We start from the raw sequence: 11,459 nt of genomic DNA on the forward strand, positions 1-11,459 counted from the left end.
TTGTCTCTGGCATTCTTTTGATCTCTGGGATAAGCTCAAAAGTTCTTAGTTGTTCAAAATATTACCTAGAAAATAACAACCTAATTAAAAATGTTGTTTTCGTTAGCTGCCATCATGTCAGCTGCGACCAGCAGAAGGCTTTATCTTACCTAAAGTTAACCTATCAAAATATGGCAATCCATACCTAAACAACCCTGACATTAATTTATTATTTATGATTATCAATTTTTTATTGTAACTTATTATAATAACATTTTTATTTGAGTGATGAATAAAAAAGTACAAATAGGTATTCATATTTAATGTCCTTTATCCAGGAGAAGATGGACGGTTAGCATATGAACAGGTGGACAGATTTCCTCGAGACTGTGTTAAAGTTGGAGGTCATCATGGAACTGAAGTTGCCACGGCCTTTTAATTACAATTTAACTTTACCTGACAGCTAAGTGGAAACCCTGGTGGCCTAGTGGTTAAGAGCTACAGCTGCTAACTAAAAGGTCAGCAGTTCAAATCCACCAGGCACTCCTTGGAAACTCTATCGGGCAGTTCTTCTGTGTTCTTTAGGGTCACTATGAGTCAGAATCAACTCGACTGCAACAGGTTTTTTTTGGTTAACAGCTAAGTGTCTTAATGTCTGGCCCTTTTCATCAGAATGGTACTGTAATTTAGCTAGAGAGTGTTTAAAACTTGAAGAGTTCTGTTGAGGGTGTCTGGAAATGTAACATGTTATAGAAAGAATTCAAAGTCCAGTTGCACAGTACCTATTTATTTTTTCCTTCAGCCAATGGACTAGGGCTCTGTATAATTCAGTAGATTACATCGTTGATTCTTCTGACAATACATAATGAAAGAGTCTGTCTTACTAATGTGTATGGAATTTTAAAATAGCCATCTTTGTACTTTCTTGGAAAACCTATAGTCACGTGATACTTGGATAAATATCATATGCCTTGCAGTTTTTCTCAGTCTTGTTCTCAGGGTTAAGTGGTCCCCTTAACTACTTAATTTTATTTTAAATACAAAGCACAAAGAAGAATTTCTTCAAATAAAAATCCGCTTGCAGAACCTGATAAAATGACCCATTTTAAGAGTTTCGTTTCATTTTTTTTTTTAGCTCTCTCTATATCTTGTGTTTGTTTTCTCCATCTTGGAAATTCCAAAGTCATATTTCCATTATGGTAGAAAGAACTACTTTATTAAGATTATACCCAAAGTCTTTAAAAAAAAAAAACAAAGCTTTAAACTTTTTTTTTTTTTTTTTAATGAGAGCCATTTTTTATGATACTTTTACCGTACGGGTGTTTTGCTGCTAAGATAAATCAAAACCGAAAGTCATGGATATAGAAAGCTGTGATGCTCTTTGAGATAGAAGAAGTTGGAGGAATCCTAATGGGTGGGGGTGGAGGGACATTAAGAGGTGGTCCTTGCTTCTGTAAAAATGGCCATGACATCAGGATGAAGGAAGCCTGAGGGATGATTACTGTCTCAGAGAAATCATTCACTGTTCGGTAGAATTTCTTGGCCAAATATTTTTAAACAACAGATCCCATGATTGCTTAAGTATCAGGATAGACAGTCCATTAAATAAAGTACAAGATCATTCAGTAGTTTTTATTAAATAGCTTTTCTTCCTCTTATACAAGGTAGGGTATGCCAAGGTATCAAAATAACATGTGTGAGTGTAATTAAAACTGTGGAATATCAACTGTACTATGGATGTGTTTGTAAAAAGTATCATTTAGATGTCATTTTAAATATTTACATTTTAGCAAGTCTTCTAAAAAGGACTTTTATGTCATTTCAACGTGAAAATCATTTGTCAGGCTTCCTGGCAAATAATGTGTTTCAACTGTGAAGTTATAATGTACATACTTGTAAATTTATACATATTATATATATGCTTATTTCCTTCATTTTAAAGGCACATTGTACAGTCTGTAGTACTGTTAAATGGTAGAAATACTTCTTTTTATAGGCGGTCATATCACAGATGTTACAGGGTTTTTTGGTTTGTTTGGTTTGGTTTTTTAAAATATTTTGAATATTGCATGAGTGAATAATTCCATATCTTTTTTATTCACTTCTGCATTTTATTTTTGGTTGGGGCGGGGCAGGGGGACGCTTTTAGTTTTGTGGCATTTGTATTCATCACTCTTTCAATCATGTAAGTTAAAATAAAAATTATTTTTGAATTACCAGTCTCATGTACAGAGTCTGCTGTATTTTTTCATATGCCTTTCTTGAGTTGGTATTTATACAACACACTATAGCTCATTCTTGACTTGAGTTTATTCTTATCTTGAAATGTCTTTATCTATAGATAGGGATAATATTTACTTCTCAAATTTGATGTAAAGCTAATTGGAGGGGAAAAAAGAGCTGTATTTTGGAGTTGTGATATCTATGAGCAGACTGTTAGCTCCTTGAGGGAAAAAAGAGTCCTCATTGATTTTTGAGTGTGCTACCAGCCAAATTCTGCCAGCATCATCACACAGGAGCCCCAAAACTTTGAAAGTATTTACTGAGTAACTCACTAAAATACCAGTGGTTGCTTTTACTGAATCAGCAGTAAAAAACCAATTTCCCCTATAAGGTTTGTTGCTATACTGTTTAACAGAACTGCCTTAGTTATTTCACAAAATTGTAAAGCAAAATTGTAAACCTAAATTCAGCAGAAAACACCAGCATTTCTTATTATATCAGAAAAACTACTCAAAAAGGAAAAAAAAAAATCTTTTTATTCCAGACATTATGCTGGAGACAGTAGCTCTTACTAAATAAATATTACCTTTTTTGATTCTGAGAAAGTTGTAAGTACACTTTATGCAGAGAACAATAGTTATTTGCTAAAAACCCAGCTCTCTATCTTTTCATTTATTCAACAAGTATTTACTGCATACTTACCATGAACAAGGTAAGTGGCAGGGACTGTTCTTGGCACTAGAGATTCGGCAGTGAAGAAAAAACAAACAAAAGAGAGTTAAAAAAAAAAAAATTCCATGCCTTCATGAAGCCCATATCCTGGCAAGAGGTTGCATGGGTGTGTGGGCGGGGGGTGGGTGGAGGACAGTAAGGCAGAGAAGTGGAAGAATGATTGCCCAGGTTAGGAAGGGTGGTAAAGGCAGAGATCACAGGTTTAAAGAGAATGGTCGGGGAGGCCTCACTGGGTCCGGGGAGACCTCACTGGGTTGGGAAAGGCCTTTCTGGGTCAGAGAAATTTACCTTTGAGGACTGACTGGAGGAACTAATGGAATAAACCATATGGCTATCTGTGGGAAGAGCATTCTAGGCAGAGGGAACAATAAGTGCAAAGGCCCTGAGGAAGGTCCATGCTTGGTGGTCTAGATTTCCTAGTAACCAACCACATTTTACATAGTAAAAAGGATAAAAACCCATTGCTGTCGAGTTGATTCTGACTCATAGCAACCCTATAGGACAGAGTAGAACTGCCCCCATAGGCTGGTGGATTCAAACTGCTGACCTTTAGGTTGGCAGCCGAGCTCTTAACCACTGTGCCACTTGGGCTCCAGTAAAAAGAATAGGAGAAGTTAATTTTAATAATATATTTTGTTTAACCAAATATAGCCAAAACATCATTTCAACATGTAATCAATATAAAAATTATTGAGATATTTTACATTCTTTTTTCCATACTAAGTCTTTGAAATTCAGTGTGTGTTTTACATTTATAGCACATCTCAATTCACACTAGTTACATTTCAATAGCCACATATGGCAAGTGGTTACAGTATTGGACAACACAGGTCTACATTTCCCTAATTATCCCAGTAACATCCTTTATAATATAGGCACAAACGTGCACATGCACGCACGCACATACGTATATACACAAGATCCAACCAAGAATTACATGTTGAATTTAGATGTCTTGTCAATCTAGAACAGTAACCCCTCCCCCCCTTTTTCTTTAACTTCCATGGCATTAATATATTTGAAGAGTACTGGCAGATTTTTGTAGAATGTCTGGCATTTGGGATGTATTTTGGAAGTAGAGCCAATGGAATTTCCTGATAGATTGGATGTGGGATGTAAGAAAAAGACAGAAGTCCAGGATGAATCCACAATTTTTAACCTGAGCAACCAGAGGGGTGGCGTGCCATCTCCCAAGACAGAGAAAACTGAGAAGCAATAGGTTTAGGAAAGGTCAGTAATTCCGTATTGGATATGTTCTATTTGAGAAGCCTCTTAGACATCCAAATAAAGACATCAGTTGGAGACTGAACATGAATCTGGAGTTCAGACCATTGTGATCCATAGGGTTTTACTGTCTAATTTTCAGAAGTAGTCAGGCCTTTCTTCCTAGTCAGTCTTAGTCTGGAAACTCCACTGAAAACTGTTCAGCATCATAGCAACACACAAGCCTCCACTGATGGATGGTGGCTGTGCATGAGGTGCATTGACCGGGAATTGAACCTGGGTCTCCCACATGGAAGGCAAGAATCCTACCACTGAGCCACCAATGCCATTCTACAGTGTTGCTAGGGACGCATTCCAGAGTTCTTGACTATGAACTCATGTTACTGCCAGTGGTATAGCTGAAGCACCATTGGCCTTTTTACACAATGGCTAAGAGCCATGGTTTTTGTAAGCGATTTTGGATTCAGATTTATCAATATTTTGTGAGACTATATCAGGGCTTCCAGAAATTCTGGACAGTCAACGTTAAGGGGTTTTTTGTTACAAAGAAGGAAGAAGAACATATATCTTCAGCTGAGAGTATTTTTCACAAAGAAAAAATTTTGGTACTAGGTCATATGTTGAGGAATAAATCTCTAGCCATTGAGAAGAGAGCTCAAGCTGCCTATAGAGTTGGAATGTTGTCCTTCACAGGTACTGATCCAACCAGCAATGCTAAAACAAGTGTTTCAAAATCCTTTTGCTTGTTGTAACACTGTAATTTAGTGATTTTCATAACTCTAGTCTTAAAATTCCAACAACTTTCCTTTGCTTAAATTGTTACTTTTTTATCTTTGTACCACCAAAGATACTACTAATTATTTTCTCCTCAAGAATCTCACATTTTAAAAGAATGTGTCCATTAAATAAACCACTACTTAAGTGTTTTCCCATTTTATTAATTTAAAATATACATATATATACCAAAACTGCCTATCAAAGATCTCATTACCATAAAAAAAAATCAAAGAATCTATACTGAGTTGATATAACTACAACCTATCGATATGATTCCAACCCAGCATAAAACTATTTGATATTTTTTATCTTGTAAAAAATGTGTTACTCAGAAAACAACTTAGAATAATCAATAAGAACTTAATGTTTCCAAAACACCTACCAAAACCAAACCAAACCCGTTGCCATCGAGTCAATTCCGACCCATAGCGACCCTCTAGGACAGAGTAGAATTGCCCCATAGGGTTTCCAAGGCTGTAAATCTTTATGGAAGCAGACTGCCACAGTTTTTTCCCATGGAGCAACTGGTGGGTTCGAACCACGTACCTTTGGGTTAGCAGCCCAGTGCTTACACTATTAATGTGTACTTGGTTAGAAAATAAGTGGTAAACCACCTTAAACACACACTGCTCTAATGATTCTCAAATCCAAACTCACTCTACTTTTTTTTCTAAGAAATTTCAAGATATGTAAAGGAATTTTATAGCTAGTTCTCAATAACACATCTCCTAATAAGAAGCTCTAGATGGCAGCTGCAAGTGTCTTTGATGGATTGATTTTTTTTTTTTTTTAATCTAACAGTGAATTACAGGTTTCCCTTGCTATCTGAAAGTAGAGCGTTCCTATAAAACCTTTTGTAAGCCAAAATGGTGTAAAACAAAGAAGCAATTACCATTAGATCATATGGGGAAAAAATGTTGAGTGTTCCCAGACCTCAGAAATAACCTACCAAACCATACCAAACAACACATAAAACCTAAAATAACACTGACATATAGTAAGGGCAGGAATGATATGATAAATACACAGCCTATATAAAGCAGAAATAATGTATGTACAGTGTAGTTCCTGGGGAAGGAGCTGGGTGACGTCACTCTCACTGCTCAGGGTGCACACTGCCTCTTTAACAGCTTGCTGCAAAACGAACGCTGAATGCTACTTTCTCCTTTAGCCTTTCTTCTGCAAAATGAAAATTCTCTTCGGATTTCTTTAGGTTAGCAAAAACAGGTACTAATGTAGGCCTTTTGTAAAAGTGAAGTAGTGTAAAACAAACTTTCGAACAGCAGGGGATACCTGTACTTAGATGTACTTTGATAGATGGAATCCCTGGGTGGGACAAATGATTAAGCGCTTGGCTATTAACCAGAAGCTTTGCACCTCAAAAGAAAGGCTTGGCAATGTATATCTGAAAGATCACGGCCATACAGAGCACACGGTTCTACCCTGACACACATGGGGTCACCATGAGTCAGAATCGACTCAACGGCAACTGGTTTGGGGTTTTTTTGGTTTTGTTTGATAGACTAAGTCTTTCAAAGAATGGTGTCCATGAGAGAAAACAGTAAAAGAGGAGTCAAAATGGTTGGGAACCAGTGTCAGAGCTAGAGGGGATACAGAAAGCTCGGGAGCTTCTCATGTGAAGGAGGGTAAAATGGTGCCCAGTTCATGGGGGAGACTCACTTCCCTGTATCCACCATTCAGGGACAGAGCTAGCTAATTATAAAGGGATCAGAATCCTTCAGTTTGGTTTTTTTTTTTTTTTTTTTAGTAAAGTTCTGTTTTAAAATGTCACTGCCTTAGCTGAGCTGGTAGGAAGCAAGGGGAAGGGTTTATGCCCAGGCTTCAGCTAAAGCTTTACAGCTGAATATTCTTGGGCCCATTGGATTGTGATAGTGCAAGTAAGAGAAATCCAAGCAGGATCAAAACTCCAGTGGCTAGAATCTGGTCAACTATGCCAACCAGTCCTCACCATCTAAAGAGTCTTCATCCAATGCCTTCTTGGCTAGTAACCTTGCTGAAGTTGGAGGTTTATTTGAACTAGGAAGAGCTGGGGTTCAAGTATATGGTGAAAGTAGAGTCTAGGACCAGGCTGGGTCAGTGGCCAGAAAAAAAAAACAAAAACCTTGTGAGGTCAGGTTGGGCCTAGACCTGCAGAAGAGTTGGACAAAAAATGTGGAGGGATAGGACGGCAATAACCAACAATACATGAAAAACTTCTCTCCAACCACTTACATCCTGGCTTTGCTTCTTGGGCTTTGATTTTCTCTTTGTTTACTCTAATGCCCTTGTTTTCAAGTACTGAAGGTAGAGAAGCAGGAATGAGAGAGACCAGACTTGCTAGGTGAACACAGCCACGTTGTATTCACCTTGCAATACTCACTGTTAGGTGCCTGATTAAAGCAATAGGTGGGAGCCTTTGGCAGGCAATGACCTTCCAGTGCTTTACACATTAAAAAACAGTTGTCATCGAGTAGATTCCAACTCATGGTGTACCATGTGTGTCAGAATAGAACTGTGTTCCATAGAGTTTTCAATAGCTGATTTTTTGGAAACAGATCACCAGGCCTTTCTTCCAAGGCACCTTTAGGTAGACTCAAACCTTTCAGATAGCAGCTAAGTTCATTAACTGTTTGCACCACCCAGGGACTCCACTTTACATATTACTCCTTCCTTATCAACACACACTTTGTGGTTGAGCATACACATTCTCATCTTCACAGCAGTGTAAGACACAGGGAAAAAGACTAGACAATTCAGAGTACCCGAAGTCTCACCTATTTAGCAACAAGAATATAAGCACAACATAGGAGCACTCCAAAATGTTGACTAGCAACTAGATATACCAAATACTTCTGGAATGCAAATGCTTGTTTTACAGGAGGACCAAATGCTGGGCAATTTGCAGCTGAGTACATGAAAGAAGTATATGACTTGTTGAAAAATCATGAGATGGTGCCAAAAGTAAAGATCCTGCTGCTCCAAAGTGTAGCATGCTGGTGTTACTTAAACCCTGTCAGCCAGAGAAGAGCCAAACATCTAAATTTTATCCCTCTTCTCGTTAGGTTTATTGAGAAAAGATGTGAGTCTTCTATCAAAAGTGAAATAAACAGCCACCTCCTCATTAAATGTTGGACTTGCTATGTTCTGTCTGTCATGACCTGCAATAACTTGTCTTGCATGAAGGCACTTAGAGACTACAGCTCTGTCAAATATCAACTGGAAATACTGGCTACTGAAGATTGGTCTGGATGGCCTGAGAATTTTGCAGAGGTGCTGTATTTCCTAGTTGGTTTTCACAGGAATTAATTTCTCTAAACTCATTGACATGATGCAGTTGTCTGCACCATTGTTCCATCCTGGAAAAAATGAAATAAATAATAAAAATTGATGTATTATTCATCAGTGTTTTCTTTTAGGTAGTTGAAGACCTCTTTATAAATTTGCATACAATTACTATAATGACCAAACTTCTGAAAAGCATTGCTGTTTAAAACGATCTCATAAAAATTGTTTGTAAGATGCGAATTCATTGGAAGATACATTACCTATATAATATGTTAGGAGTGATGGTGAATTTGGGGGGTTATTAGATGACATTATAGAGCTCTGGTGGCATAGTGGTTAAGAACTCAGGCTGCTAACCAAAAGGTCAGCCCTTCGAATCCACCAGCCGTTCCCTGGAAACCCTATGGGCCAGTTCTCCTCTGTCCTATAGGGTCACTATGAGTCAGAATCAACTCTATGGCAACAGGTTTGTTTTTTTTGGTTTTAGATGACATTAAGCCAAGATACGCAGAAATGCCAAATCCTAACCTGATTCACAGTCATCTCTTGTAGTAGGCACTGTTGCTCCACCTGTATCCTTTCAAAAAAAAAAAAAAAAAGCCAAACCAGTTGCTGTCGAGACAATTCTGACTCATAGCAACCCTATGTTTGTCAGAGTAGAACTGTACTCTACAGGGTTTTCAGTGACTGATTTTTCAGAAGCAGATCACCAGGTCTTTCTACCAAGGCACCTCTAGGTAGACCTAAACCTCCAACATTTCCATTAGCAGCGAGCATGTTAACATTTGCACCACCCAGGGACTCCCCATATTTGTTCAGACCTCACTATTTCCATGCAGGACTTCTTCCAGTTGCCATCTTTTGGGATGAGGGCTTTTTCCTGCTGCCAGAGCATGATCTTCCCGCACAAAAAGCTGACTGGAAGTTCAGAGAAATTAACAGTCCCCGGGAACAGCCCTCAACTCCACAGGCACAGTTCTGGGTGGAGAGAGTGCCATGTGATCAGACACCTCAAGACAGCCTAAAGTTAGGCTCTTAGATTTTCATGAAAAGAATTTCACTCTTCCTATTTTGTCTGTTAGAGAATATGTAACAGAATACCTATACTTGAAGTTTGTGTTGCCCAGACTCCTCAAAAGCTTTTATCACAAAATACAGTATTTATGGAAAAGTGCCTAAAGGATTATTCACCTGTTTGTTTCTCTAACTACACTAACGTTTACCTCTAGCTTAAGTCCCAGCCATCATTGATTGAATTATGCACTTTCATCTTCCACAGAAATGCTTTGTCTCGGCTGTGCTTTAGAGTTATGCTTCACTTCTCACTGAAGGAGTTGTAAAAAAAGGAATATTGTAATCCTTGCTTATATTTATGGTAGGGATGTGGTGAGGGATGCTAATCATATCATTGCATGGAGCTCCCCTCATGAGGATCCCGGAGGAAAATTTCTGACCTTAGAACCAGGTCGTTGGTGGTTCAGTGGTAGAATTCTCCCTCTCCATGCAGGAGACCTGAATTTGGTTCAACCACCCCCTAGTGGAAGCTTGTGTGAGTTGGAGGCTGACCTCACGGTGGCTAACAACAGAACCAGGAAAAGCTCTGCTCTACTGAGCAAATGTGTATTTTCATCCTTTGTGGATAAATTGTTTAACAGAGTTTCTCAAACTAAAACCCACTCTTTACAGTATTAGATGTTGTTTAAAGACTGGGTCACTGTCAGAAATGACTTCTTTTTTTTAATTTTTTGATTTCCTCAAATACATAGTTGTAAAAGTCAAATAAAAATTCAAGGCCTCTAATGAGAAACAGCAGTCCCCTAACCTCTTCCTGATTCATACTCCCAGAAGCAATCTTTTGGCTGTTTCTTCTGGTATTTATTTATTTCCATATTTCTAAATAATTCACACACATTGCTCATTCTTGACTTTTTTTTCAATTTTAGGCATTTTTCGTTTTACTCCTCAATATGGCAGATGAGATCTCGCAATCTAGCACTTCTTGCCTACTTACACTTCCCCTCCTTTCTCTTTGAATATAGTTGTCGCAATTTTTTATCAAAATAATTTTTTTTTTTAGCATTTTTCATGGCTGAGACACACAATGTAGTATGATTTCATTTCCTTTCTTGTACAACTTTTTGTTTTCCCTGGAATTTTGTTCTCTGTTTTTGCTTGTTGCTTAGTTTCCTGGGTAGCTATCACTAATTTAAGGAGCCATACTGGTGCAATGGAGCCCTGGTGGTGCAGTAGTTAAGAGATTAGCTGCTAACCAAAAGGTTGGCAGTTCGAATCCATCAGCCGCTCCATGCAAACCCTATGGGGCAGTTCTACTATGATCTAGGGTTGCTATAAGTTGGAATCAACTCTATGGCACACAACAACAACAAAGGATTCCCAGATCTGCCTTGGTTTCTGCTCCTTCAGAGGCACTATATTCTTCCAGTGAATTTCATTTTTCCTTGTTAGACAGAGCCAATTTCTATTGCTTATAAAAAACCTGATAAAGGCAGGAAGACGTGTGACATATTCAAAAATCTCTCTTTAGAAAAAAAATGTTTTTTGACATCTTTTAGGAAGAGTTTAGTTTTCTTCATATGTCCTCTCCCCACCCCACTCCCCTACACCCATTATTTTCAAACTGGTTTGTGCTGATATATAAAAAAGTTAACTAATTTGGGGTTGTTATTCTTAAAAGGAGTCCTTGGATGGCACAGTTAAATGCTAGACTACTAGCCAAAATGCTGTCAGTCTGAACCCACCCAGAGGTGCCTCAGAAGACACGCCTGGTGATCTGCTTCCAAAAGGTCACAGCCTTGAAACCCCTATGGAGCAGTTTTCCTCTGTACACATGGTGTCGCCATGAGTCAGAATCAGCTCAACAGCAACTAACAACAATTCTCAAATCTGGCCATTAATTTCTTGTTCCTAGTTTCTCTTGGATTTTCATATGTAAATGAGTTTTTTCTCTTTCCTTCCCATAATTATCCTCTTTATTTGGTCTAATTGAACCAGTCAGAGACCTCCAAAACAATCTGAATGGTGGCCCATCTTTGTCTAGTTCTTGATCTTGCAGCTATTTCTAAAGCTTCACCATTAAGTATGTTAGAAATAAGTAGATAGCTTTCATCAGGTTAAAATTTTCTTTCTTAGGGACAAAAATCAAAACATGAACTACACGACTCAAACAAATAGAAAGAGAACAGCAAAAAAAGCCCACAGCCACCAGAAGAAAGGAAATA

General features: G+C 38.1%; 2 protein-coding genes across 3 annotated transcripts in view; both read left to right on the forward strand.

Moving 5' to 3' along the window:
* Positions 1-1,259, forward strand: part of RIPOR2 (RHO family interacting cell polarization regulator 2) — a 166,607-nt gene extending 165,348 nt beyond the window's left edge. For both annotated transcript variants that reach the window (XM_004383980.3, XM_023738333.1), the window contains exon 22: positions 318-1,259. In XM_004383980.3, the coding sequence (XP_004384037.2) occupies positions 318-418 (101 nt within the window). In that variant the 3' untranslated portion in view covers positions 419-1,259. The remainder of the gene's footprint in view (positions 1-317) is intronic.
* A 259-nt stretch (positions 1,260-1,518) lies between these two features.
* Positions 1,519-8,725, forward strand: ARMH2 (armadillo like helical domain containing 2). The gene is made up of 2 exons (XM_012557734.2): positions 1,519-4,851; positions 7,814-8,725. Exons 1-2 carry the CDS (start codon positions 4,584-4,586, stop codon positions 8,239-8,241), a joined length of 696 nt encoding a protein of 231 aa, XP_012413188.1. The 5' UTR covers positions 1,519-4,583; the 3' UTR covers positions 8,242-8,725.
* The last annotated feature ends 2,734 nt before the right edge of the window (positions 8,726-11,459 follow it).

This window comes from Trichechus manatus, unplaced genomic scaffold (genome assembly GCF_000243295.1).
Source record: "Trichechus manatus latirostris isolate Lorelei unplaced genomic scaffold, TriManLat1.0 scaffold00115, whole genome shotgun sequence".
Lineage (NCBI taxonomy): Eukaryota > Metazoa > Chordata > Mammalia > Sirenia > Trichechidae > Trichechus > Trichechus manatus.

What these genes read in the sequence shown, in the direction of transcription:
- ARMH2 (XM_012557734.2), top strand. Translation starts at nt 4,584, where the DNA reads ATGGCTAAGAGCCATGGTTTTTGTAAGCGATTTTGGATTCAGATTTAT. An exon ending in TGGAATGTTGTCCTTCACAG is followed by an intron (nt 4,852 to 7,813) that starts GTACTGATCCAA and finishes CTTGTTTTACAG; the next exon opens with GAGGACCAAATGCTGGGCAA.